Source organism: Equus asinus, chromosome 25, assembly GCF_041296235.1.
Source record: "Equus asinus isolate D_3611 breed Donkey chromosome 25, EquAss-T2T_v2, whole genome shotgun sequence".
Taxonomy (NCBI): Eukaryota; Metazoa; Chordata; class Mammalia; order Perissodactyla; family Equidae; genus Equus; species Equus asinus.
In genome coordinates this window covers 55,740,390-55,768,224 of record NC_091814.1, presented here as the reverse complement: position 1 = coordinate 55,768,224, position 27,835 = coordinate 55,740,390, and the positions used below count along the sequence as shown (strand labels likewise).

The 27,835-nt window shown below is 59.4% G+C and overlaps 1 protein-coding gene across 6 annotated transcripts; it reads left to right on the top strand.

The window, feature by feature from the left end:
• The first annotated feature begins 127 nt into the window (after window positions 1–127).
• CDK18 (cyclin dependent kinase 18) lies at window positions 128–25,906 on the top strand. 6 transcript variants are annotated; one of them, XM_070497322.1, is made up of 17 exons: window positions 128–420; window positions 1,385–1,572; window positions 16,516–16,666; window positions 16,843–16,982; window positions 17,556–17,681; window positions 18,485–18,541; window positions 19,352–19,466; window positions 19,655–19,749; window positions 19,991–20,053; window positions 20,520–20,643; window positions 20,747–20,867; window positions 21,855–21,952; window positions 22,136–22,241; window positions 22,356–22,398; window positions 23,064–23,154; window positions 23,538–23,615; window positions 24,275–25,906. In XM_070497322.1, the coding sequence occupies exons 3-17, from the start codon at window positions 16,543–16,545 to the stop codon at window positions 24,307–24,309; spliced, it is 1,416 nt and encodes a 471-aa protein (XP_070353423.1). In that variant the 5' UTR covers window positions 128–420; window positions 1,385–1,572; window positions 16,516–16,542; the 3' UTR covers window positions 24,310–25,906. The 6 variants fall into 6 exon arrangements, with proteins under 6 accessions (XP_070353423.1, XP_044614134.2, XP_044614132.2 ...); XM_070497324.1 differs by lacking the exon at window positions 1,385–1,572 and having other exon boundaries at window positions 153–420; window positions 16,906–16,982; window positions 24,275–24,824; window positions 24,953–25,904; XM_070497323.1 differs by lacking the exon at window positions 1,385–1,572 and having other exon boundaries at window positions 288–420; window positions 24,275–24,824; window positions 24,953–25,752.
• Window positions 25,907–27,835: the final 1,929 nt, after the last annotated feature.

The window sequence follows — 27,835 nt, the reverse complement described above, 5'->3', positions numbered from 1 at the left end:
GCCGGCAGAGGCCAGGCCTAGGAACGAAACCGGAAGAAGCGCTTGGACCCTGGTTCCCAGAGTGGGAGAAAGGGGTGGGCACCGGGCAGAGGGAGCCCTGGGGATTGGCAGCCGCGGTGGGCAGGGCAGGAGGGACGGGGAGGAGTCAATTTGTACACGTGAAAAACTCTGGCGGGGGCCGGGCTCTTCCCTTCCTCCTCCTCCTCCCCCTCTCTCCTCTTCCCCACCTTCCTCCTCCCGGTCCCTTCCCCTCCCCTCCTCCTCCTCCTCCTCCAGCTCAGGTTGCAGCTCCTCTGGGGAGCCGCTCACCTTTCCGGAGCGGGGGAAGCAGCCCCGAGCCGGGCAGGGACCCCAGCAGGGCGCAGGGCGCGCGCCCAGCCCCGCCGCCTCGGCCGTCGCGGTGCCCCCAGGACGCGCGCGGTGAGTCCCGCGGGCGACGCGCCGTGTCCGGCCGGCTGGGGGCCGGCGCGCGGCGGACGGAGGGGAGGGCAGGGCGGAGGGGGCACCGCGGCGCCGGGAAACGGAGCAAAGGTAGCGGAGCGGCCCTTAAAGGCGCCGTTCTGCTTTTGCCCTGGGGCCAGAGGCTGGGGGTCCTGCGGGACGGCCGGGGGAGGTCGGCGGTCCCGAGGCGTCCGGGCCTGTGTGTCGGGGCGGGTGACCCCCTGCACGGCCGCTCCCAAGTTCCAGGTGCGCAGGAGGGAGGGCTCTTCTGCATTCCCAGATCCCCCACCCCGCGGGGACTCCCCAGCGGGGCTCGCTTGGCCCCGGGCTCCGCTCTGAACCCTGGGAAGCAAAGTTTTCCACCCCGTCTTGAACTAGACACTCTCTAATCGCCCTTCTTTCTGGGAAGGGCAAGGGTCAGGAGTCTCCGGTGACGAGAGAGCCCGCGAGTGTGGGGCTTCCTGGGCTCTGTGAACTTTCCCGAGCGGCAGGCCGGGGATGGGAGGCCGGAGCCCTGGGGCGCACAGGGAAGGACACGCGAAGCGCTGCGGGTCCGGCGCTGGGGGGGAGAGGGTGTTGACGGGGGCCTCTGAGGGTCGCTGCTGCTTCTCTCTCTGCCCCCCGGAAGCCCACAGGGGCAGTGGTCCCCACCCCGCGGCAGCAGCATCGGGCAAAGGGTTAATGCGACGGCGGGAAAGGGTGGGTGGCCTGTTGGGCTAAGGGGATGTGGCTTGAGGATTCTGGGGGTTGGGGGGAGATGATCAGGAATGGGGTATGGGCTGCAGCCCCTCTTCGCTCCCCGTGGGGGCGGGGCTCCCCGGAGCTGTCTGCAGCCTTGTGTTGGGAGTCAGTCTAGAGACAGACGGGTTTTCTGTGCTGCGGGGTCAGCACCCTCCTTGGCACCAGGGCTCTTTCTAATTCTCTCTGAATCCTTTTCTGACAGCAGGGAGAGGACCGTTGGGGCTGTGAGGAGCGGGGTTCAGCTCCCCAAAACCTCATCCCCACCCGTAGCCCAGCCGTCACCAGTTCCCCAGCCGCGGCCTGGGCCCTCTGACTCACTGCCAGCACTGGCTTGCGCCTCCTGTGTCAGCACCCTGAGATTTGGCATGTCCGTGTGGCGTTTTCCACTGGGTATGGGCACACCGCACATTCCTGGACACTGGCCTGAGGGAGCAGAATCCTCGAGGACGCCTGGCATGTCTGGCTGACGGGCACGTCCTCAGAGGTCCCCTGCCTTTCTTCTGGCCTTGGGAGGGGCTGGGACAATGCTGCTTGGTGTTGGGGGAAGACGAGGATGGGCCCAGACAACACTGGCTATGGGTTTGGGGCTGCATCCTGAAAGCGGTCTGGAGAGAGGGTCACCTTGCCACAGCAAAACTTGTGTCTTGGCTTACCCTGTCCCAGCCCCCCCATGCAGCCAGTGAGCCTGGGAGGCTGACCTCCCCCCACCCCTGGAGCCTCACTGCCTGTTAGGTGCCTGGGACTCTCCCCGCTGCCGCCCCTCCAGGAGAATGGAGCCTTCGTTCTTCCCAAACTTAGTGGAGTTTCCAGAGCCAGAGTAGCCTTCAGTAAGTTACATCCAGTTTCTGAATGCCTTAGTGGCTGTCATTTGCTGAAAATCTACCAGGTGCCAAGCAGTGTGTCACACAGCTGTATGAAGTATCATTGTCCCTGTTTCACAGGTGAGGAGACAGACTCAGAGACCAGCTTTCCCAAAGTCCCACATAGGTGGGATCCAGCCCACTTCCCTCTGAGCCCAGGCCCCGTGCTCTCGGCCGTGCCCGGTTGAGGGAGAGCCCAGGCTGCTCTGGAGTTCTCTGCTGCTAATCAGGCCTCAGGAGAAGGAAGGATGGGGAGGGGGTGCTCCGGAGTGAGGCTCCCGCTGGTCCTGTGCCAGGCAGAGCCAGGCTTCTCCATGGTTGCAGCAGAGAGGGCACTGCATCTGAGGAACAAGTGGGCTCCTGGTCTGAGATCTCAGGGGATCCAGCTGCCTGCCTCAGAAGCCGCCCCTGGGGCCTGGAGGGCATGGAGCTGCCTTTATGGCTGCCTTTTTCTCCACAGACCCAGACTCCGGCCTCTGCGAGCCTCCCTGTGCCCAAGCTGTAGTGCAGAGCCTGCCTTGACTCCTCCTAGCTCCTCCCCCAACCTGGGGTCACCCGTTTTGGATGTTTGTCCAGCATCTCTCCCTCTCCTGCTTCCTTCTTTCCTTCCTTAACTGAGTTTGAGACCTAAGGGGGGCAAACCCAGGGCCTTGCTGGAATCCAGCTCCAGCACGTTGTACTAACTATGTGATCTGCAAACTCCTGGGCTTCTCCCAGCCTCAGTTTCCTCATCTGTGAAATAGGGATCATAATAGGGAAGATTGTTGTATGAATTAAATGAAATAACACATAGTGCCTGGCACGTAGCAGATGCTGAATGGCTGGTGGCTGTGCTGTCGGTGGCTATTTGGAAAGGGAATTCCATAGTTATCACATGGTGCCTGGCTCTGGGGTACAGACCAAGGCAGGCTTAGCTAATCCCATAAGGTCAAGCCCTTGGACAGGGTCTTTCCTCCTCTACCAGGTTGGGGAGGAAGGCTCTGTATAAGAGAATTGGGGGGGTGGGGGTGCGGGTTGGATGGAAACCTGCCAGGAGGGGACCAGGAATCTGTGCTATGGGCACTCTACCCTCTGGTTTCCAGGATGAGTGAGGTAGGCACTGGGAGCTGGAAAACCAACTGCCTCCTGCTCCAAGGGCCTCTGGCAGGGCTTCCTTTCCCTGGGGTGAGAAGACCTTCCCTGGGACTTAATTAATTGCTGTCCCTGTTCTGCTCTGTTGTCCATGAGGGAGTGGCTGGCCTGGATCCAGACTCACCTGATTAGCTTCACCCTTTTGGGGACAAGTCACATTTCTTTTCCCCAGCCCTGTGTCCCGCCATAACCCCTTCTCTCGCCCACTCCGGACCCTTTGCCCTCGCCCTCCTGGCATGAGCTGCTGAGTGAGCGCTTTCCCATCTCCAGTGGGTGGGAGCACACCAAGGTTAGTCCTGGCTTGTCCTGATCCTCACAGCTGCGTACACACACAGAAGCCAGCTCTGAGGCTGGGCTCCGGGCAGCTCAGGCAGAGGCTCTGGGTCCCAGGATCGCACAGAGCTGGTGGCTGGGCCTGGCAGGAGCAGGCCAGAGGCTCGGCAGCAGATCAGGAGGAGGGAAGGCTGTAGGCACGGCTCAGCCAGACCTCCTTCTGAAGGATGGCCTGAAACCTCCACGGTTCCTCCTGCAGAGGAGGAGGGACAGGGAGGCAAGTGTGAGGTTTGGCTTTGAACCAAAAAGGGTCTTGAAGCTCCCTGACAGCAGGAGTGACGCTGGTGAGACAGGCACCCTGTTCTCGGGTGCCTTGGCCAGAACTTTTGAAGGGACCGTGGTGAGACCCTGTTTCTTGGAACTCTGGACAATGATCTCACCCTGTGCTCCTACCCGACCCTGCTGACATTAAATGGTCTTCCGTGGAAATGGGGGTGGGGTGGGGAGAGACAAGAAGACTTTATAGTGGCTGGCTGATGCATTCGCTCTCGCTGAGCGAGCGTCTTCATCCCTGGCGGGTGGGGGCAGCTTATGGCCCTGGGCTCGGTTCAGTCCTGCCTCTACCCTTCGGGAGGGAACTTGCTCACCCAAGTTTCAGTTTCCTGACTTAGGAAATGGGGAGAGTCATGGTATTCCTTCCTGTGGTTGCCAGGATCCCAATGAGGTAATGTCCTCGATACTCCTGGCTTTTTGCCGTACCTGGTGGCCTTATCGAGGGGTGGTGACAAGCGGAGTTAGGGGCCACATTTGGCAGTTCTCAGTGCCCTGGCCTCTGCTCAGTCCCTGTAGGAACCAGGCTCAGGCCCCAGGCGGGGAAGGGAACTCTGCTCTTCAAACGTTCCTTCCCTCCCTCACCGCAGCACCCTCTGCCTTTTAGTGTGATCGTGGGAAGTTCTGACAAAGCTCCAGATGATTTCTGTCCTCATCTTACTTGCCTAGAGAAGGCGTCCCCTTCCTCCCTTTGGGGTCCCCTCAGGAACAGGACCGCTTCTCTCCTGTGGCCCCAGCCATCCAGCAAAGGAGATCCTGACTGGGTAACCAGGCCCAAGAGGGGACATGGCTGTCCTTCCCCACCTCCTGGCAGGACGCAGTGCCTGGAAGCAGGGAGGCGGTAGGCCCTGTGCTGGAGGGCGTCACTCATGACATTAGCAGTGCGGAGTCTCCAGATCACCTCTGCCAGCAGGGCATGGGATGAGGCCAGGAAAGGGGTCCCAGAGCCCTCCCTGTTCCTGGCATGGTGCCCAGCTGGCAGCACCCCCTGCCGTGGCTGGGCTGGGTGCCACTTTCTGGGCTGATGCCAGATCTGACGTGGCTCCTTCCCTGTGCAAGGCGGCCCTTGAGAGGGCTCTGATCGCCCTGGAGACGTTGCCCTGGAGGGAATGCCGTCTCTGGGCAGGTCCTTGCAGTCCCCTCCAACTCTGGCGGAGCAGCAAGGGCACTGAACTCAAGCTCACCAGGCCTCTGTTCTAGTCTCAGCTCTGGCCCATCAAATGACTGGCCTTGGGCAGGTCACTCCCCTTTCTGAGTCTTGCCTTCTTCACCTGAAAAATGAGGACACAGACCAGGGGGTTTCTGAAGCCCCATCCAAGACTGATGGTTTGTGGTTCCAGCTTTGGCCAATCCTGCTGACAAGGTGAGCTGTGCTCTCAGACCCCAGGTGGTACTCCACCTTCTGTTCCTTCAAACTCTGGAGCACAGGGCTTCGCCCAGCTGAGGCCCGGGTAGCTGGTCCCTGCCTCAGCTCCGATGGACAAGGAAGCCCAGGAAGGCTCCCTGCTGTCAGAGGGGAGGACAAAAAGGAGGAGTGGACACTGGATTCAAACGCCACACGGGCACTGGATGCTCAAGGGTCAGGTTGACGAACCACGTGTGCGAAGAACGGTCTTTCCAGTTTTAAGTGGTTGGGGTAATTTGAAAGAAGAAAACAACATTTTGTGACACTTGAAAATTATATAAAATTCAGATTTTAGCTTCTATGAGTAAAGGTTTGCTGGAACACAGCCGCACTCGTTCGTTTACCTCTTGTCTGTGGGTACTTCCTGGAAGGGTAGAATTGTGTGATCGTACAGGGACCGAATGGCACACAAGGCCTACGATCTTGAGTGTCTGGCCTTTTACAGAAGTTTGCCGAGCCTGCTCGGGAGAATTGTGGTTCTCCCAAGGCTCGCACTAAACGGTCTGGAATCTCAATCTAAAAATACTTTGTTTTCATTTGAAAAGAAGTGCGACTTCTTCTTTTAGCATAAGCAATGAATGTTCATTGTGGAGATATTAGAAGATGCAAATACGCAAAAAGAAGACGTTGAAACCACCCGCGATTCTGCCAGCCAGAGATGATGCTGTTGGCATTTCACTTGCATCTTTCTGGATTATCTATGGTGTTTGTATTTATATGTTTACATGTATGACGTGTGTATCAAGCAGACATACAGCTTTTACGAGTCATGTACATCTGCGTTTTTCACTTAAAAACACGTCTCAAACGACTTGCTATCTCTGTACTGTCCTAGGCCCAGGGGCTATTCTCATATCTCAGACCCTTGGGGGATGTCCAGGCAGAGGTGCCTGGTGGGCAGTGCGTATGGACCTGTGAGTGTGAGGCTCAGGGCTGAGGGGGCCAGAGCCGTGCTCTGGGAGTCATCAGCACGTGGGTGGTGGTTTCCACAGCAGGAGAGCATGAGGTCAGCAGGAAGAGGGTGTGGAGGAAGAAGAGAGGGCCAAAGAGGGAACTCTGGCGGTGCCGGCATCAGGGACAGGTGGAAGAAGTGCCTCCTCCAGCCGGGGAGGAGAAAGAAGCAGGAGAAGCCTAGGACAGTGCCTGGCGCCGAGCAGTTACTTGTGAAATGAGTGAAGGGCCAGGAGAAACCAGCGCCTCCCCTCCAGGAGCCTGAGCTCTGGGGGTGGGGGCCTCTTAGGGGCATTTAGAGAACAGCTGAACAACTTGAGATGTTCAGAGCCTTCCCAGAGGGGGCCTTGGAGACAGGGAGGAGCGGAGGCCTCCTGGGGGGGGGGGGGAGGCCGTACTGAGTGGGAGGAGGCCAGCTTGTCCTAAAGGTTGGAGGATGTTGGCCAGGGGGTCTTATGGAATGTGGGCATGGGGTCATTGGGCCAGACCAGCAGGGTGGGGACTGGGAGAGGAGTATAAATAGGAACGTGGTCTAGAGATGCTGGGAAAGCCTCCCCTCCTGCCTTCCCGGCTCATGAGACAGAGGTCCCTGGATGCCAGCGCTTGAAGGCCCCTGCGTTCTGCTGCGAAAGTTGGGCGTGGCGAGAAAGCCAAAGAGATGTTAACAAAGATCCCATGACAGGTCCCCACATCTGGAGGAGGGAAAGCTAGAACGCGGGTGAACCTGATGCTCTTTATTTCTCCTCCACTTTGTCGTGGAGAAGATGGCGGCATCAGCATCTTTCAGCAAACAGAGAAAAGAGATGTGAGCTGTTTTCTGTGGGATGGAAGGAAGCTCTAAGAAAAGCTCCAGACTTTGGAATTTTGAAAACACTGGGTGGTCAGTGAGGGACCTTCCTTGAAGGTCTTTAGTGGGGGCTGCTGAAAGGAGTAGGAAGGGGTCTCCTCTGCTGGGAGGTGAGGGGCTTGTCTGGAAGCAGGAAGATGTGGGAGACAGAGGTCTTGCCTGCACTGGCCCCTGGCTCCAGCCTCTGGTCTGGGATGTTCTGCTCAGCCAGGACCAGTGCTGACGAAAGGGCACTTTGTCCCATCTCATCACTGGGAAATCTAGAGCCTGCCCAAAGGTCGCAGGCTGCTCTAGTTGGGCCTCCAAAGAAGGTCCAAGAAGATGGCCAAAGATGGTATGTGTGCCTCCAGTCCTTGAGCTCAGGAAGCCAGAGAGAGCAGCAGAGCGAGCATCAGCAGGGCTGATGTGGGGCCTACACAGAGGGGCTAGAAGTGGGGCAGTCAGCAGCTAGGAGGGGTCATCTGTAGGGGTCATGGCCAAGGTCTGAGCCTGGGTAGATCCCCTGACCTGTGAGGCTCTGGGAATCTGCCCCTGAGGGCTATGAGCCCATGAGGAGGGCCCCAGGGCCCTGCCAGCCCCCTCCCCACGAGCCCCGGAGGCCCCAACTCCATGCCTGTTCAGGTGGAAGCTCTCACAAGGACTTTTCCCACCCCCAGGCCACCCCTCACTGTGGTGTGGCACCTGCCCACCTCCTCAGACCTCACTTAGGGAGTTGCTGCTGGGCAGGAAGCTGCCCCCTCCGCCCCAGCTCACCAGCCCCCCGTTGTCATCAGGGCCAGGAGCTGACTGGAGAAGGAGGGTTAGGGTGTAGCTGGGGCTTTCAGTCCAGTGGGCAACTGACAGTTTTCTAGCAGTCCCCTTGCCTGCAAAACGCTCCTGGAACTAGGAAGTCACTCACTCGCTCATCTCTTGAGAGTTCGCTCGGTGCCTGGCCGTGTGTCCGGCTCTGGGGTATAATGAGGCGGCAGACCAGTCCTTGTGCTTAACAAGCTCACGGGCAAACTTGGGAGATAGACAAGAGTTACAGCACTGGGAGCCGAGTGCTGTGCTGGGGGACGTCCAGAGTGCTGTGGGAGCACAGGGCAGGGGCCCCACGGGCTTGGGCCAGCGGAGGAGACCGGGTAGAGGACATGTGGCAGGCAGCAGAGAAGGGTCTAGGGAGAGCTCGCTCCTGGCTTGAGCCTTGGGGTTGTGAGCCCTCTGCTGGCTTCCCCTAGTCCCTGGCCCACCAATGCCTGTGTTCCAGTTCCCACTCAAGTCCTACCTCCCAAGAGTGGGGCCGCCTGAGGAGTAGAAGATAAACCTAGAACAGGTCCCTGGCCTGGCTAGAGGAGAACCAACATTTACTGCACACAGACAGAGTGTCCTGGAGATTCAAGGGGCCGGATGCTTGTCTGTCTGCAGAGGAAGAGGCTCAGGCCAGGCATTATGCTACAGTGGCCGTGGTCTGATGCAGCCGTTCGTTCATTCATTCTGCACACGCTGCCTGAGCCCCGGCAGGCTCCTTACACTGCGCAGCGCTGGGGAAGTGAAGCTGTGTGAGACCCTGCTCTTGCCCTGAAGGACATGACAGGCCAGTCGTGGGCGGGCACGGGCTGCTCAAAGCACAAGGAGGAAGCATCTTGCTACACCTGCAGGAAGGAGGTGTGGTCCTGTGCGGCCTTGCAGGGGAAACGACGCTTGAGTTGAGTTTGGAGGTGGTTTTACGGAGGGAAAAATGAGGAAGGGCATTCCAGGCCAGCTGAACGGCATGTGCAGAGCTGTGGGGTGTGAGCTTGATGTGCTCTGGGAACGCGAAGTATGTTCCATAAAACTGGACCCTCCAGGGAGGGGCCGTGGCTGAGACAAGAAGGAGACGGATTGAAACACAAGAGGCCTCAGCGCAGGGCCCTGGAGTTTGGACTTTTTCCCGAGGGCAGTGTTATAGTGAAGGATTTTAAACAGGGGAGTGACTTCATCAGAAAGCAGCTGAGAAAGTTAATTCTCACAGCCTGGTGGCAATTGGATTAGAGGTTAGGGATTATCCCCATTTAACTGACAGGAAACTGAGGCACGCTCTCTCCCAGGGCACAGTGCTAGTAAGTGGGAGAGCTGGGATTTCTTCCAGGCCTGAAAACTGCAGAGAATTTTGGAGAGCAGGCCTGGACAGCATGTGGCCCTCCCTGCAGGACATTTCCCTCAGAGTGGGTGCTGCAGGGACCAGTGGTGACTTTGTCCAGAGCAGGGGCGACCCCGGCCCCAGACACTTCGCCTCCTGACCAGGCCTCCTGCAGGTTAGCCCAGCTTGCCCCGGAAGGCTCTCCCCGCCTGCTGCCTGCATTCCAAACGGAGGCTGTGGGAGTCTTCTCTGAGCTCTGTCACGGTGTCCAGAGCATCTGTTCGTTGGCAGGGTGACTGCGGGCTATCTGTCCTCCTCGATCCTGGCCACCCAGAAGGCCCTGGGCTCGCCGCCTCTCATCCAGGCCAGAGCTGGGGCGGGGCGAGGTCAGTGACTAGGACTCCAGGGCTTCTGCAGTGGCTTCGGCTGCCCAGCTCCAGGCGGCCGTGGGTGACTGGCTTCCCCTGAGGTTTGTCGCAAGCCAGGGAAACTAAAGCCTCAAGCTGTGCCGGACAGGGTCAGTTAGAGGATGCAGGAAGAGATGCTATCTGTCTGCAGGCTCCCTGCAGGCACGGTTCTGTTCTCGCTGGGAGGAGGGAGTCTCTGAAGTCTGGCTCGTGATGTCTGCAGACTGAAACCCCCCCAGAGTTGGCTGATGATGGGATGCAGCAGAGAGTGGGCAGCAGAGGTGTCATAAGGATCCCGGGTGGTGGTCCGCTTTTGGGACTGAGGGTCAGATCGTCTGGGCTTCAGCAAGTGGGCAATTGGATATCCTTCAGCCCCTGCGCCTGGCCCCACAGAGACTGAGATCTGCAAGAAAATAAAACAAACAAAACGAGGACTTAGAGAAGCATCTGACAGGTACCTGGAATACAGTAGAGCTCACCACGTGCTATGCAGCAGACAGCCATGCTGGCCGTGTGTCCCCAGCACTGGGCATAAGGATCTAAGTGTCCTGGCGAGGGGGCACGGGAGAAGTCCTCACTGTGGTCCTGTGAGGTCATGCCCATCAGAGGGGCGCCTGGTGGCCCTGGGAGGGTTGAGGAAGCTTCTGAAGACCTGACACCTGAACTGCATGCAGGGGTGTGGCCTGGAGCAGACCAAGAGTGATGGGGAGAGCAAGGCCAGAGAGGAAGGGGGCCGGGTCTTGAAGGGCCTTGGGTGCAGGCTGCCAACTGGGGCTTTACCTGGGAGGGAGGCAAAGGGGTTTCTCAGAATGGTTTGCTGAGGTTCTCAAAGCTGGGCTCCCTGGAGGGTAAGAAGGGCAGCTGACTCCGCGCCCTCTGCATCTGTCCGCAGCCAAACTTCCGTGAGGTGGGGGCTGCTGTCCACCTTCCCCAGATGCTCTGCTGGCCTCCTTGTCTGCCTCCGTGGTCTCCGGTCAGGGTCTCCCAGGCCACCTAGCCCCAGGGCAGGGATTAGGTCTGGGGCCTTGCCGAGGTCTGGGGCAGCAGGCTGTCTGGACGACCTGGGCGATGAGCCCCTGGACCAGCCTGGCCTGCTCTGTGGAGCTTCCTCCCCTCTGAGGACAGGAGGATGAGCGCTGTCAGCCAGCAGGCTGTGGTCTCCTGCCCTGCACGGCCCTGCCAAGCTGTGTCAGTCTAAGTGGGGACCCTGCCTGCGGGGCCTTTCTCTGGGTCTGGTGGTTCAGGCCTGCCTGCAGCTGACTACGCTCCCTGCTTCTCCCCGCTCTTCCATCCGGGGGTCTCAAAGTACCTTGTGGGCTGTAATGAAGTCTGGGAGGGATGTGTGGTGACCTTTAGATGACCTCTTTTCTGGTGCGTCTCTCCATCTGGTGCATCTCTCCATCTGAGCAGGAGCCTGAGAGAAGAGAGCTAAGGTGTTCCGCGGGTCTTCCTTGTACTGGCGCTGTGTCACCTTATCGCACTCTGCACCCCCATTCAGGGGTCCATGGCACATCAAATGCTTGCCCAAAGCCCCACTCCTGGTCTTCCCACCCAGACCTCCACGCCCAGCATTCCTTGTCTCCACAAATGGCCACCTGCAGTCCTGGGCTTTATGAGAAATATGTATTTGGTCTTGGTCCACAGTTCCTGGCTCACAGCTCCCAAAACCCTTGGAATTTCCCAAGTGTTGAGAGTGATAAAGGTGGCTTTTGTTATGTGAATGAGGTGACTTTTGGACCCCACCCAAGGGTGGGGCTGGTTGCCAGGAGAACCAGCCGTGTGATCCAGGACTGGAGCTTTTAGTCCCAGCCCCTGATTTCTGGGGAGGGGAGGGGGCTTGAGGCTGAATCAGTTGCCGATGGCCAATGACTTAATCAATCGTGACTATGTAGGGAGGCCTCCGGAAAAACCCAAAAGGACAGCTCTTCGGCCCTTTTTCAGAGAGCTTCCATGTGGGAAACCAGCATACTTCCATGGGCCGCCGTGCGGGCTCCAGCTCCATGAGGACAGCAGCTCCTTTGTTCAGGACCTCAGCCCGCCTATCTCCCCATCTGACTGTTGATTCGTATCCTTACCATCCTTTGTAGTAAATCAGTAATTTAGTGAGTAAATGGGTTTTCTGGAGTCCTGGGAGCCGTTCTAGCAAAGTAAGCGAACCTGAGGAGGGGGTCGCTGGAACCTTCGGTGGGTAGCTGGTCGGTCGGAGGACAGGTCACAGCCTGGGGAGGGGCTCACCTCTGCAGTCAGGGCAGTTGCGTGGGACTGAGCCTTCCCTATGGGAGCCCATCTACTCCTGGCCGAGAGTGTCAGGGTTGAGCTGCATTCGCGGACCCCCTGCTGGTGTCCGAGAACTGCTCTTGGTGTGGGGAAGGGCCCCAGCCCCCCACGTTGGAACTGGGTCTGGGAACCCTTTCACTTGCTCAGGCCAAAACCATTCAGAGTCGTACTTGACTCCTTTCTCGCACCTCACATATAATCTGTCTGCAGATCTCTTTGGCTCCACCTACAAAATATATCCAGAGTCTCCCCACTTCTCCCCACCTCTACTGCTCTCACCCTGGTCTCAGACACCTCTATCTCTCACCTGGATCTCTACAGTAGCCCCTGATTAGGCTCCCTCCTTCCTTCCTTGTCCACATGATGTGTTCTCAACACAGCGGCCAGAGGGAGCCTGTTAAAATCCAAGGGGGATTGCATCACCCATCTGCTCAAACCCTCTCGTTCCCACAAGGCCTAACATGGTCTGCTCATCTTCCCCTCTGGCCTCCTCGCCAGGCACACTGCTGTTCCTAGACCAGAACAAACTCACTTCTGCCTCAGGACCTTTGCACCTACTGTTCTTTTGCTGATGCGCCTCCTCCAGATTCCGTATGACTAGCTCCCTTGCCTACACGTACTTGGAATTTTTCCTGAGATGTCATCTTCTCAGAGGGACCTTCCTGACCATGCTATTTAAAACACCCCACCTCTCACACCCTCTTTCTTGCTTTATTTTCCTCCATTATCCTAGTCACCATCTAACATACTGTGTATTTTACTGTCTGTGCTGCCCCTCCCCACCCCCATTAGAGTGTAAGTACCATGAGGGCAGGATTAATGTCTGTTTTGTTCACAGATAGATTCTCAGGGTCAACAACAGTGCCTGGCGTGTGATAGCTGTTCAATAAATGATTGTCAAATGAATGACCAGAGCCAAAGCTAAGAGAGATCATATAACTCAATTGCCATCATACAGCCTGCTAGTGGTAGCACCAGAATTTAAACCGGGGTTTGTCTGGCTTTCAGTTCAGGGTGGGGGTGGAGGAGAAACAGCACTTATAGCCTAGGCCGCGGGGAGGGGTTGGGGTGGCGGCAGATCCAATCAGCAGGAGAAAGGAGCCGTGTGGTCACAGAATTTGTGCACTTGGCCACAGCCAGGAAATTGCTGCACGAATTTCAGCAAGTCCGTTCCCCTCTCGGAGCCTCGGCCTCGGCGTCCTCCAGGGGCCGGCAGGGGGTTGGAAAGGTGCGTCTGAAGGTGCCTCTCCCGCTCACGTGCCGGCACTCCAGCCCTTGCTCACTGGGCACACGGTGGCCTCTGGGCGCACATCAGTTTCCCTGGCCCCCGCCCCTCTGGCACCAGCAGGAAGCCCTGGGCTGGCTGGTGTGTGCCCAGGAGAAAGTGACGAGAGGCAGGCTGAGAACCTTACAGACTTACCTGGCATGGTAAGTCCCTAGGAAGGGGCAAGACCTGGCTGGGGGTCTGCCTCCCCATCCCTGCAGCTCCCAAGGGGGACTCTGCTCCTTCCACGTCCCCCGACCCCATCCCGGCCAGCATCCCTGGACGCCCGTCTCCCTCTTCCCCTGGCACCAGTTGCCCGGGGACAGCCCCAGATGGCTCCCTGGCCCGGGGACAAAGGCCATACTGTGCCTGGCCCTGGGCTGGCCTCAGGCTGGGTCACACGGAGCCCTTCTGTCCCCAGATGGGGGTGAGGGGCAGACAGCACCAAGGTGACAGCCCTTTTCCTGTCTCCCTTCCCCCTCGACCCCCAAATCTGAGGAGCTGACGCTCCCAAGAGAAAAGTGACAGAGCATCTTGTGTCTTGAGCTTGGGAACAACAAAGCATTCACTGCCCAGTCTGCCCTGTCACACCCAAGGCCCTGCCGGGTTCAATGCCCCGATTGTCCCCAGCAGAGAGAGGCATCCACTCTCTGCTGTGGTCACCACCCCTGCTGCCTGCTCCCCTGTCACCATCAGGAAGTTCATCCCTACATCTGACCTCCAGTGCTCCTGCTACAGTGACAGCCGCTTCCTCTTGGTCTCTTCTCAGGTTGGGTGGAGAACAGCTGGTCCCCAGCCCTCTGCATCACTTGGCCCCACATTCCTGCTTCAGGCAGCTGTCCCCAGTTTCACCCTCCCTCTGGCTCCCTGTCCCACCTTCCATCCCGCCCCAGGCCCAAGCTGGCGGCTCCTTGCTCCTAACTGACCTGCGGGGAGAGCAGGTGCAGTTCAGGGCTGGTTTCCCTTTGTCTTGGAGAAATGGGGGGGGGGGGCCTTCCTCCCAGAAGACTTTAATGAGCTCCTCTCCCCCGCCCCCACAGGCAGGAGCAAGGGCGTGAGATTTATGGCGGCTACTGGGAGATTCCTGAGCCACAAACCCAACGCGCCATCCCATAAATCCCAGACTGCAGGACGGCTTTATGGGGGAGCCCTGTTTTTAGAAGGGGGCGTGGCTTGCCCCTCTTGGCAGAGCTCAGACCTCAGGCAGACAGGTGCCTGCGCCCCCCAGGACTGGGGCATGTGTTTGTGCAGGGCAGACGTTTCCTCCCCTTCTCCCGCATGTCCTGCTCACTCAGCAAGCCCTCTCCCTCCTGCGGCCGCCCCACCAGCTCTGAAGGTTCCCCATCTCAGCTCAGTAGGGCAGTCTGGAAACCTGTGGAATGTCCACATCACTGGGAATGCATTTTCCCAGGCACCATGCTCAGAGCCTCAGTTGCAGGATCTGAGGGTGAGACCCAGGAATCTGAATTTTTACAGTACTCCCTGGTAATGCAGGTGTTCAGCCAACTTTGTAAGCAATTGATGTGTATAGTGGGGACATCTCCACTCTCCTGTCATGCCGGGAAATATGAGTCAACAGCTAGGACGTGTCTAGGTCCTCCTGTCACTGTAACCCTTATGGGCTACCATCATGAAGCCTCTGTTATGGGTCCCCCCAGGCTGGCTGCACACAGGAGTGCCAGGCTGCCCCCTGGGAGCTTCCTGTCTTTGAGAATCCTGCAGACAGCAGGTCTAAGACATTGCACAGAGCCACAGAGGAGCGGCTGAGGTTGGGTGGCAGGAGTGAGCCATGGGACAGCATCGGGGAAGTCCAAGGCCCGTGGGCTTTGCCAAGGAGGCTTTTGGCTGCCTGTTCATTGAAGGAAGCTGCATCAGCCCCTGAGTTCCTTGACAGTAGGGACCACGCTTTACTCACACTGCAGTCCCCGGGCCTAGTGCACAGCCTGGCACGTGGCAGGGACTCAGTCCTCGTTTGTCGAGCTGGCCTGAGTGGGACTTTGGGGCCCACTGACAGAGGCTTAGCTGGCAGGACAGACCCGAGGCCTCTGAGAGGTGCCAGCCTGAGGAAGGAGGGCCTGGCCATACCCGGTCTCTGGGTTCAGGGGAGGTGGAGGGCCACAGCTTAGCTTCATTTGGGGGCAGCCAGGAGCCTGCAGGCCCAGGGAAAGGACCCTTTTCAGGCTGGCTGAGGACTGAAGGATGTGATCATTAAGCAAAGCAAACATGTTACTGACCCATAATCCCTTAAACCAGGAGGATCCAGGAGGGGCCTGGTTGCCTTGGCAACTGGGTACCGACCGGCCAGTGACAGGGCTGAGAGCATCCTCTGGGAATGGGTGGTGCCTGGTGCATGGTAAAAGCTAGGGGAGGGTGCAGGCTGGCCCCTGATGCCTTTCTGGCAGGTGTGAGTGGGGGCTGTTGCGAGGCCTCTTGGTCCTGGCCCCACCGCACTGCCGCTGAGGGAGATGCTGGGCAGAGCAGGATGAGGGGGCGGCCACACTGGGAGTTTACGAAACCGTGGAGGAGAGACAGACAGACTCACTCGGGGTCTGGGGCAGGACAGAGAAGAAAGGCCTGCGAGAAGAAGCTGTTGCACGAGGCTCACTGGGAGGCCGGCAGCAATTCTCCTGACTCAGGGCCGCAGGGCTCAGGAGCCCATGGAGGGAGCTCCTGCTGGCTGGGGAAGGGGCTGAGGAAGAGCAGAGCAGCCTGCCCCTCTCCCTGCAGCGTTCTCCGGAGTGGACGCCCTGCCTGCTGGGGTTCCTGTGGGCGGGCCAGCAGAGCTCAGCCTCCCCTCCCCAGGGGGCCTCTCTGTTTCCCGCCAACTTGTGTTTCCCATGAGACCTTCAGCTGCTCCTAACCTCCCAATTTCAGCTAGAGAGATGGGGCTGGGCCAGCTCAGATGCAAACATCCCCTCCCTCATCCTTTCCTCTTTTCCTGTCTCCTGGGGGCCCAGGACAAGCCAGACAGGGACCTTCCGGTGTCGGTATCAGGATGAAATGGGGTTTAAACCAGACTGTGTCGCAAGGCCAGGCTGATGCTCAGCTTACAGGCATCAATCACAAGGCCTCTGGCTGTTGATGTATTCAAGCGCTGACACAAAGTTGGTGAAGAGCTGCTGGCCCAAGGGCCCCACCAGCCCTCCTTCCAGAACTCTCTAGACCTCTGACAGCTAAAAGTTCACCGTCTGGCCCTGCGGAGGCCCCCAGGATCCATTGGCCCATCATACCACTGTTATATGGGGTACTTTGCTGTTCTGACTGAACACATCGTGAATATCTCCCCAGGGGCAGGGAATCCTGGGGGATGAGAGCCACAGGGAGGAGAAGGGTTAGGACCACCGTCTGGGAGCTCCAGCTTTGGTGAAGTGACCCTCGCTCCCAGTGCAGGGTAATAGAGCTCGACGGGAAGACGGAGAGCAAGACCCGGATTCACATTGGTGTCGACTGGACCCTGTGCCTTGTTCTCACCACTCTCCTCCCGCCTCAGGACCTGGCCACCTGGTCCCTGCCGATCATGAACAAGATGAAGAACTTTAGGCGCCGCTTCTCCCTGTCAGTGCCCCGCACTGAGACCATCGAGGAGTCCTTGGCGGAGTTCACAGAGCAGCTGAACCAGCTCCACAACCGGCGCAATGAGGGTGAGGGTCTGGGCCTTCTCTGGCCCCAGTGTCCCGCCAAAGCCCATCCCTGCCTCCCTGGCCACACTGTCACCACGGGCCTTGGCGGGAAGGACAGAGGTGGGGAGTAGACTCCCCTCTCCTCCCCTCGCTCAGCGCCGAGGGCAGGGAGGGGAGCTGATGTCTCTGCCTCTCAGACCTGCAGCTCAGTCCTCTTGGCAGAGACCCCCAGACAGAGCCCAGCACCTTCTCCCCCCCAGATGGTGGAGAGGACCCCAGGCAGCCGTCCCCTGGCACGCGGTACCGGCGCCAGAACCAGCGCCGCTTCTCCATGGAGGTAAGGGGTGCGGGGCTCTACCCTTTAGCCTGGCAGGATGCACCCACAAATGCATGCCCAGGAGGCTGGTTGCCTTGGAGCCAGACTTCGTGGGTTCAAATTCCAGCTCTGCCATCGATTATCTATGTGACCTTGAGCAAGTTTCTCAGCCTCTGTGTACCACAGCCTCCTGGTGTTACAATGGTCATCGTGAAGATTAAATGAGTTAATATATGCCAAGTGCTTAGAACATTCCTGGCACTAGACAATTTGACTGTTGTTCTTATGACCCATATGCATGTGCCCAAGTATAAGAAAAATGTGCTTACAGAATGGCAGAGTCTGTAGGAATCTCATTCTGCAGATGATGATAGTGCAGCCCAGAGGTGGGGGGACCTCCTAAGGTCACACAGCAACCACTGGGGTTCACAGCTGTCTCTGAGCACATCTGTGAAGCCGCTGTGAGGCTGGGTCACAGCCGTGGTTTGGCCCTGCTGGGGATGCCCCAGGGGAAGCCAGGCTCAGGGGAGAGGCAAGGGTCCCACAGCCCTAGGAGCAAACCCTAGTGCCCCCGTCTCATCTCGGCCACTGTAGGACATCAGTAAGAGGCTCTCCCTGCCCACGGACATCCGTCTGCCCCAGGAATTCCTGCAGAAGCTACAGCTGGAAAGCCCAGACCTGCCCAAACCGCTAAGCCGCGTGTCCCGCCGTGCCTCCCTGGTGAGTCCCTAGAGGGTCAGAGGTCACCCTCTCCCTAGGAGGGACACGTCACTCCTGGTTTGCAGGTTCCTGCCAAGGCCTGTGGCGGTTTCCAGGGAGGTTCCCAAGCCTCTGGCGCCACCTGCTGGCCACAGCGGATTTATATAGCTGGACCTCCTTGGTCAACATCCACTCCCTGGGTGGGTCCCCACAGGGCCAGAGCTGGGCTCCAGGCCCCCTCTGGGCCCCAGGGTCTCTTCCAGATGAGATCAATAGACTAGCTGGCACATGCTTTTCGTCCTAGCTGCTTATCAGATTTGCTTGGGACCATCTGACAAAACACGGACTCTGGGCCCCCCTCCAGATACCTACAGAATCAGACTCTGGGGGGCGGGGCCCAGGAATCTATACTTTTGAGGGTTGGGCACCACTGAGCTAGAGGCAGTGTGCTGATGAGAGCAGCTGTCGGGGTGGTGGGCTCTGAGCTGGCGCTCGAGGTACAGTGCTGAAAAGGACAGGCCCGCCCTCTAGGAGCTGGCAGTCTGAGCGGCGGAGAGGCAGAGACAGGCAGGTGAGGAGGGGGCGCAGCAGCTGCAGGCCCGGCCCTGCACCCCCACTTGGAAGGGCTCCTGCCCATCACAGGGACAGAGGGAAGACGCGAAGAGGAAGGATTTGTGGCTGTCCTCACCCCAGCTAGCCTCAGTTGTTTCCTCTCCCTGACGGGAGTCTCATTTCCTTGCCACCTGCAGGCTGTGTTGGGGGGATAGTGTCTGTGGGGCTCCTGGGCCTTCAAGCTCACAGGACCCCATGTCTCTCCCTCTCAGTCAGACATCGGCTTTGGGAAATTGGAAACGTATGTGAAACTGGACAAACTGGGGGAGGTAAGAGGCTGGGCCTGGTCCTCTTGGGGCACCGGGCATCCTAACCGTCCTAGCCCTCAGGTCTCCCCCGCTTCTCTGCTCTGCCCCCGCCCTGCCCCTGCCCCAGAGGTGTGCACGATCTTGGCCTTTGGTGGGCCCAGGTCGTGTAGGAGGGCAGGAGGCTGGAGTGGCCCATGGGCTCTGGGCAGAATCTACTCTTTTTTCTGTGAGTGTTTCTTGTCTGGGTTCAAATCCCACCTCCACTTATTAGCTCTGTGGCCTTGGGCGAGTTATGTGACCTCTCTCTGTGCCTCAGTGTCTTCCTGTGTTGAATGGAGAGCGTAACTGTCCTGCCTCATAGGCTGTCACAGGGAGGGAAGAGCTTCCTGCTGAGAGCTTTCTGCAGTGCGGACAAGGCCAGGCACACAGCAAGTGCTGTGGAACCATGACCTCTTTCCGCTGTCTCTGCGCCAGGCTTTGTGTTCCAGGCTGGGGGAGGGCGAAGGTTTGCAGGAGACACACCCCTCATTCCGGGAGCCAAAAGGAGACCCGCATGTCAACCTCAACAGAGTACGAGGAAGGGCCAGGAAGGGCCGAACTGGAGTCAGAGCAGAGAGCACTGGCCTGCTGGGGGCTTAGAAAGCAATAGCCACTCTGACTGGGAGGCGTTAGGGACAGCTTTGCGATAAGTGGGTCTGGAGGAAACAACTTCAGTGAAGGGAGAAGGGGAGCCTCTGGCCATGTCCCAGCCAGGCAGAGGCACCAAGGGGAGGGCTTGGACAGAGGAGGGCACGGCCTGAAAGGCCAGTCTGCCGGCGGTCTTGTTCCCAGGGTACCTATGCCACCGTCTTCAAAGGGCGCAGCAAACTGACAGAGAACCTCGTGGCCCTGAAGGAGATCCGGCTGGAGCATGAGGAGGGGGCGCCCTGCACTGCCATCCGAGAGGGTACAGCCTCCTAGGGTCCTGCGCTCCTGGGGCCTTCCCGGAGGAAGGGCTTATTGACCCGAGCTACCGTGGGAACCTGGGGGTGGAGGGTCATTCCTGGAGTGAGGACTTCTGAGGCTGATGCCAGGAAGCGAGAGTCTGAGGGGCACATGGGGCCCCAGGGACCCAGGCGGGCTGTCTCCCCACAGTGTCTCTCCTGAAGAACCTGAAGCATGCCAATATTGTGACCCTGCACGACCTCATCCATACAGAGCGGTCTCTCACCCTGGTGTTTGAGTACCTGGTGAGCTGGGCTGGGGCGGGCAGCTTGTCCTCCTGCGGGAGGGGAGGGAAGCAGGTGGGGAAGGGGGTGGGGGTGGCCCAGGCCTTGTTCCGGAATCAGGTTCTCAGATGCTCTCATGCAGGCTTAGAGGCAGCTCGGAGCCCAGGGCCCTTTCCTACTCCTGGGCTTGGGCCCGGCCCAGGGAGGGGCTTCTGGCCTGAGGTCAAGACAGGGCAGGGTTGAGCGAAGCTCTGTGTCCCAGGACAGTGACCTGAAGCAGTATCTGGACCACTGTGGAAACCTCATGAGCATGCACAACGTCAAGGTGAGACCCTCCATAGCTGGGACTCCACCCTCGGCGTTGGTATACAACCACCCCCAACTCTGAGCGTCAGTTTCCCCATCTGTCAAATGGGAGCATGACTTACCTGCCAGGAGGAAGGGGGGCTTCCAGGGGAGCTCGGAGGGATGCAGGACCTCTTCTGTGCACACTCGTCCCAACACAGGTGGGCTTCCTGGCCCTTCATGGCCCCCCAGCTCCCAGGCCTGAGAACTCTGGCCTTCACCCTCCTGCTCCTCCACACGCCTGGTGCCCTCTCCGCTGGATGGGTTCCTTGGGGTGATGGGGCCTGGGGCGGGGCTGCAGTGTGGGCAGGAGAACCAGGTAGCTCTCCAGGTACACCCACCACCCATCCCGATCCCCATCCCAGCCGTGGGGTGGAGGCACAGGGTCTCCCCGCTGGGACACGCTCCCACCTTCTGCTGCTCACCTTTCTCTTCCCCTCTCCCAGATTTTCATGTTCCAACTGCTCAGGGGCCTTGCCTACTGCCACCGCCGCAAGATCCTGCACCGGGACCTGAAACCCCAGAACCTGCTCATCAACGAGAGGGGGGAACTGAAGCTGGCTGACTTTGGTGAGGGCTGGAGTCCGTGGGGCTGGGGTGGGGGGTCTGACACAGTCTCCTCCAGACGCAGGTCCCCCGAGGGAGGGAGGCTCAGTGACGTGTCTGTCCCTAGGACTGGCCCGGGCCAAGTCCGTGCCCACAAAGACCTACTCCAATGAGGTGGTGACCCTGTGGTACAGGCCCCCGGATGTGCTGCTGGGGTCCACAGAGTACTCCACCCCCATCGATATGTGGTGAGTGATCACTGTGGGACCCAGGGGAGGAGGGCGTCTTCCACACCTCCAGACTCCCTTCTGCTGCCCCACGGGCCTCCGCGAAGACCTCTCTAACCTCCTTTAACTAAAAGCCATGTGGCATCCCGCTGAACTGGATTTTAAAGAATTAAGTCTGAGGGGCTGCCTGGTGGTGCAGTGGTTAAGTTTGTGCCCTCTGCTTCGGCGGGCCAGGGTTTATAGGCTCGGATCCCAGGCATGGACCTACACACTGCTCATCAAGCCATGCTGTGGCGGCCTCCCACATACAAAACAGAGGAACATGGGCACAGATGTTAGCCCCAGGCGAATCTTCCTCACACACAAAAAAGAATGAAATCTGAACTACATTGGGGTTTCCCTGACTGTAGGTAGCCTCTCCAAGCCCATGCTTCTGAAATGTTTCCCCGGGGGCATGTAGGGGGTTACCAGAGGGTACAAGAAAGCTCCACAGTAAATATGATGACTCGTCCCCCACCATCAGGTTTACTGAAAATTGTGGAAACAATATATTATTTTTATGTTAAAATTAACAGGCATGTGATTTGGCGTGGAATGAAAACTCAGCCCAATTTCAAAGCTAAATCAAAGGTTTCCAATAAATGGCCAGTGTGTCCTGTGCCCAGGGTCCCCTAGGAGAACGGATATATGGACTTCTCTCTTGGATGGGGCACACGTGGAAAGGGTTTGAGACAACACTGCATAAGTACTGCCACATGCGTGCTGGCCATGCAGACCCAAACCCTACAGAGTGAAAAGGGAGAGGTCAAAGCGTTCTAGACCCCGGAGAAGCCCCAGAGAGGCTGTGGTGGGGCCTGGGCGGTGCCAGGAGACTCGCTGCCCTGGGCCACCCACCCCAGACCGTGACCCATCCAAGGCGCGGAGGTAGGGCGTCGCGGTGGAGCAGCCCTCGGAAGGGCGGCCGAGGAGGCCCAGCCTGATGCCGCCCCTGCGCATTGCTCCCCGCAGGGGCGTGGGCTGCATCCACTACGAGATGGCCACCGGGAGGCCCCTCTTCCCCGGCTCCGCCGTCAAGGAGGAGCTGCACCTCATCTTCCGGCTCCTCGGTCAGTCTCCTGCGCACCCGCCTCTCGCCACCAGGAGGCGCCGGGACTCCGTGCAGCCCCGGGCGCCGGGCTAGCAGCCCGCCCGCTCGCCACCTCCCGACCCGCGGCCCCTGCGGCTACCCAGCCCCCGACGTCGCGCCCCTTCACGCCCCTCACCGCCCCCACCCCCTCTCGTCTCCCCAGGGACCCCTACAGAAGAGACGTGGCCTGGCGTGACGGCCCTGTCGGAGTTCCGAGCCTACAACTTCCCCCGGTACCTCCCGCAGCCGCTCATCAGCCACGCCCCCAGGTAGCCCTGCCCCCCACGCCTCTCCTACTCGCGGGCCTGGCCGTTCCTCCTGGGGGCGGCCACACACACCTCCCCCCACCCCGCCGCACCCAGTGCCAGCTCCTTCTCCTGCAGGTTGGACCCTGAAGGCATCAACCTCCTGACCAGCCTCCTCCTGGTGAGTGCTCCGCGGGCCCCAGCGGGGCCCAGGGACGGGCAGGCAGAGAGCTGATGCCCGAGACCCCAACCCCGCCCCCTGTGTAACTAGTCAGAATGTCCCTGTGCCCCGTACTCCACTCTGAGGCCCCGGAGGAGCGCTGGCTTTCTTCCACACCGACTTCCCTACTCAAACCCCAGTTCAAACCCACTTACTAGCTGTGTAGCTTTGGGCAAGTTACAGAACATTTCTGTGCTTCAGTTTCCTCCAATGCAAATTGGAATTAATAATTCACATTTCGTAAGATGGTGGTGAGGGTAAACTGAGATTATGGAACACACTTAGTGTGGTGCCTGTCTGGAATAAGCACACGACAAAGGGCAGTCGTTAGGGTTACCTGTTAATATTCCTATCGTTGATGGCATGGTCATGGTTGCTTTAGCACCTGCATTTCCATCCCAAGGAGCCGTCACTCTCCAGAAGTTCCATTTTTGGCTTTCTCTTGGTGGCCAGAGACCTGGGAGCCCGAGGCCTGAGGCTTCTTTGGGTTGGGCTAGAGGTGGGGCCTGGCAGCCGACCCCAGGGCTTCTCAAGTTAGATACAGGCCCCTCCCATCCTGGCCGTCTAACTTAGCATAGGAGTAGCACAGCCAGAGGGCTCCCAGTAGCCTGCCATGTGCCTTTCAGTATGAATCCAAGAGCCGCATGTCCGCAGAGGCTGCCCTGAACCACCCCTACTTCCGGTCTCTGGGCGAGCGCGTGCACCAGCTGGAAGACAGTGAGTGTCTGGGGGAGGCGAGGGGAAGGGAGGGGAGGGGAGGGGAGGGGAGGGGAGGGGAGGCCCCAGAACCAAGGGAAGGGGCAGCATGTATGGGCAGAAGAGCCAGAGCAAAGAGGCCCGAGGCCCCGGGTCCGGCTGAGCAGCCTTGGGCACATGGCTTCCTCTCCTTGGGTTCTCATGGGTCCCCAAGGGGCCAAACTCTGGATCTGAGATGCTGCCTGAAAGGCCCAGTCAGGTGCTCCTGGGTGAGTCCTAACTGAAGTGGTTCCCCAGCCAGGGGTGCTCCCAGCTCGGTAGTCTCAATGGGAATGGGGGCTGCAGCTCCAGGAGCAGGCCCGCCTCCACCCAGCTGTCCCTGCCGTTCTCCTCTCTCACCCCAGCTGCCTCCATCTTCTCCCTGAAGGAGATCCAACTTCAGAAGGACCCAGGCTACCGGGGCCTGGCCTTTCAGCAGCCAGGTAGGGGTTCGTGCCTCCCTTCCCCTTCCAGGAGACAGGGCAGGCTGCTCCTCCCTCCAAAGGAACAGAGACGGTGCCTGGCAGCTCCTCCCGTGACGGAGAGTCAGTGTGGCCTCCCTGACATTGGCCTTCCTTCCGGGGGCCCGTGGGGAGCAGGAAAGGGGCCAGTTTCCCTATCTTCTGCCCAGGCTTCCTCCTCCAGTGTCTCCCTCCTCAAACCCCACCCCAGAGAGAACTCAGCTTCTGACAGTAGCCCGACGAAGGCGGGGCGCTCTCTGGTGCGTTCTCTCTGTCTGCAGCTCTCCATCTTGCTTCCATTCTGGGAGAACTGTACCTTGTCTGTAGGACAGCTGATGGCCTCGGATGTGACGTGTTCATGCGTTATCTCATTTAATCCTAAAGCACCCCTCGAAGGTGGTAGTATTAATGCTCCCCGTCTCGCAATCAGTGAAACTGAGGCTCGGGAAGGTGAAGTTGCAATTTCACGTAGCTAGTGAGTAGCAGAGACGGGATTTGAACCCGGGACTGACTGGCCCCTGAGCACATGCTCTTGCCGGCTCTGTTGGAGTAGGTCTGTAGCACACCCGTCCCTCCTGTGGCTGGCACCCTCCCGCCCAGCCTCCTCCCTGCAGTCCATCCTCTTCCCCTCTGTTCTCCAGGACGAGGGAAGAACCGGCGACAGAGCATCTTCTGAGCTGTGCACACCCTGCTGTGGCATGAGGGACAGAAAGTCACACGGCACCACTGGGGGCAGGTCGGGGCCTGTGTGCCCTTGGAAGACTGAGGAGCGGGGACTAGCGGCCAGCCCAGAAGACCTTTCAGCAGCCCTGCTGGCCACGGCTGTTTCCTCCCCCTGCCTCCTGCACACCTCCCCAGGGGCCTTGGTCTGGACGTCAAGCCCTCTGTCACCTGCCCTGGGGCTGGGCGTGAGCTGCTTCCCTGGGAGGAGGTGAGGGGCAGGGAGCGACCTCAGACACTTTCCACCCTGAAGTGCTCAGGCACTGGCATGGGACCCACAGGAGAATCCAGGTGCCGGGTGGAGCGCTGTGCCCTGGACACGGGCACCACTTGGCCTCTCCCCGGGGCCTGCGTGCCTCAGCAGTTTGGTAGAGCCCCTTACAGACCCCTTGGAGCCTGCACGCCTTTCACCTTTTTTCCCTCTGAGAGCAGGAAGCAATATGGCATCTTGTCTGGCACCCTGGAATCCAGGTACCAATGCTTGTGCCAAAGCCCACCCCCCACTTGAGGGGAGGGTATCCCCTGAGGGACAGAGGGAATCGTAGCCCATCTCCTCTTCTCATCACCCCACCCTATTCCCCTTCCCCCCTCCTTGCCAGAGGCCCCATAAGCCACTTGATGCCCGGCTGAGTCCAGAGGTGGCCTGGTACCGCCAGCTGCACTCCTGCCACCTCAGCCAACCACACCCGTCTCCCCAGTCTGAATGGGACTGCCTTACGTTGGCAGGTGGGAGAGCACTCACTGCCCTTGGAGCTCTGAGCCGGGCTCCTCCCTGTCCACCCTTTCCTGGGAGCACCTCCTGCTTATCAGGCCTGAGCACTGATAAGCAGCCCTGGGCCAGGGTCCTGGGGACAGCACCCAGGTATGCAGGGTCGCCCTGACGCTGGTGCCAGGCCAACTGCAGCTCCTTGGGGCTGGTACAGCCTCCGCCGTCCCTCCCTCCCAGCCCCTGTAGCCCTGTCTTTGCTCCACCTGGTATCCTGGCACCAGCTTCCCCAGAGGGTGGTCACAAGAGTAAGGGTGTAAATGCCACAGTCTGAGGTGGAGGAAGGTGGAACAGGACAGGACAGGCCTTGATCCTGAGAGCCCTGCCCCAGGGGGCTGGGAGTATGAGGGGTGAGGGCCGCTGAAGAAGGGCCCCTCACCATCCCTCTGGAGCACCCCCATTGTATTCCCAAGGCCTCCACAGCACTTGGCTGAATCTTGAATGGCAGGGCCAAGGGGAGGCCAGGCCCAGCCTTCCTACACAAGCCCCCTGCCTAGTCCAACCCCCTCAGCCTGAGGAGCAGCCCTGAGGGTCTTGGTCCCCCACAAGTCCCCCCATTCCTCCCCCACCATACTGTGAATGTCCCATGACTCAGCACAAAGACGGATAATATATTTAATTCATGTTGTACAGAAAGGAGGGAGCAGTCTCCTGCAGAAAAGCTGGTTTTGACAGATTGGTGCCAAAGAGGAAAGACGAAGGCCCTTCTGTGGGCCTCATGAGTGTGGGCGGGGCTTGCTTGTGTGTGTGTGTGTATATATACAAGAATGAAGTGGAGAGAGAGTTTGGTTTGTGTGTATCTCTGAACCCACCCTGGGCTGTGGGAGGCGTGCCCTGCACCCTCCCTGCTGCGTTCAGGGCGGGCAGTCAACTCTGGGTGTTGTGGGTGGCATGGACGGGGCCTGGGACCCTACACTCTGTATCCCAGCCTTGGCCGAGGTTGGTGCCTGAGGGGTGGGGGCAGCTAGGAGAGCCAGGAAGGAGCTGGGGAGAGGTCTGGGGTTCTGGCTACTGTAGCTGATCCCTGTGCTTCCTGACTTCTTGGAAGAGAGGGTGGGAGGGCAGTTCAGGAGAGGGTTGGCATGGGGGGTGACTGAGGCCAGGGCAGCAGGACAAGGGTACGAGCCTCACTGACTCTGGCCCAGCCTGACGGCTGAGAAGCTTGACTCCTCCCGCTGCCCAGGCCACGTCTTGCCTGGGGTCTGCACGCAGCCTCCTTTCGCACGGTCTCGGGAGTTCTCCATCCTGATCTGTTTCCCAATTCAGCATCCAGGTGTTCTCCCCAGACTGCACCTCCTGACCCCCCCATCCGGCGGCCTCACGTCTGGCCGTGAGAACTCCAATTCGCTGGCATCCGCGAGGGGCGGCTGCTTTCCGGAGGAGGAAGCTAGTGTCGAGAGGTTGGGTGATGTCTCCCCAGGCCGTGGAAGTGAGGGGGGACCAAGCATGATTCTGCACCCAGCACCAATGCCACCAGCCTGACCCTCCTCACCTCTTTGTAGGCAGCCAGACACCGAAGTGTAGGACAGTCAGTGCTCAGGAGGAGGCCAGAGCCCGAAACGCACGGGCGGGAACCAGAGTTGGGCCTTTGCAGCCAAGTTTGGAAGGAGACCAGAAGGGACCTGACTGATTAAGCTCCCGCCATGTAGCAGGCACTACAGAAGGTCTCACAGAATCCCACAACAGCCCCGTTTCTCCCCTCTCTGCAGAGGGGGACAGTGAGGTTCCTAGGGGTTAAATGACTTGCCCAGTCACAAAGCAAATGAGAGTCCCGGGTCTCTCTGCCACCCCAGCCCTTGGTCTTCAAGGAGGGGAAGGAGTGAGAAGAGGAAGAGTGTGGACAGCGTGGGCCCCAGGAGCCAGGGAAACCAACGCGATGAAGGCCCCAGGGCCGACGCTGCTTTGCGGGAGTACCTTGATGACTGATATGTCCCTGGCAGCTGCAGCCCCCACCTCACAGAGGCTCCTGCCCCTTGGAGAGTCTTCCTGAGGCAGCTGTCCTTGCTCCTGCAGCTGGGGTCCTATCGTGGAGGCTCTCGTGGGTGGGGGCCCTTCCAAGGTCCCTGTTGGAGGCAAGGCACTCTGAGCTTCTGCCCTGGAAGGCTGGGGGGCGGCGCTGGACAGGCTCACACCAGGCCTCGTGTGTTACAGGCTTTCAGTGGGAAAAAGGATTGTTCTGGAGAAGGAAACTGGAGGGGCTGCGCGACTCTAGTTCTGAGCTGCTGGGGCAGAAGGACTGTGAGGGCTGCCGCCAGGCTCTCCAGTGCCCAGACAGCCACAACACAGGGCCGGTGTCCTGGAGCCCTATTCCTGGGCCCCCCACCATCATGTCCTTACCCCAAATGGCTCTCACAAACGGGCCTGCCACATTCCGCTGGAGTCCCTGGGCAAAAGCACCCTCAAACAAGTCATCTCCCCCTCCAGCCTCGATTTTTCATCTGTTCCTGGGATGGGGGATGCCTCAGGAATGCCCGCGCCCCACCGGCCTTTCCCTTCCCTCTGCTCCTTTGGCAGGCACATTTGTAGTTTGCAGCAACCCTGCAGCTGCCTCACAGAGGTCCTATTTGATGGTGGCTGCAAGGGTGGGGGGGGTGACACCGACTCCCCTGATGGGCCCTGCCCCACCCTGGTGGGACCTGGGGCTGGCTCTCCGCTGCCCCACTCTTGCCTTCCTGTGGGCTCCCGATGGTCCCGGTCCAGTGGTCAGGGCTGATGC

Bases quoted from the DNA above. Each gene is read 5' to 3' on its own strand.
- CDK18 (XM_070497322.1), top strand. From the start codon at position 16,543: ATGAACAAGATGAAGAACTTTAGGCGCCGCTTCTCCCTGTCAGTGCCC. The intron at 16,983-17,555 runs GTAAGGGGTGCG...CGGCCACTGTAG, and splicing joins AGCGCCGCTTCTCCATGGAG to GACATCAGTAAGAGGCTCTC. The intron at 20,054-20,519 runs GTGAGACCCTCC...CCCCTCTCCCAG, and splicing joins TGAGCATGCACAACGTCAAG to ATTTTCATGTTCCAACTGCT.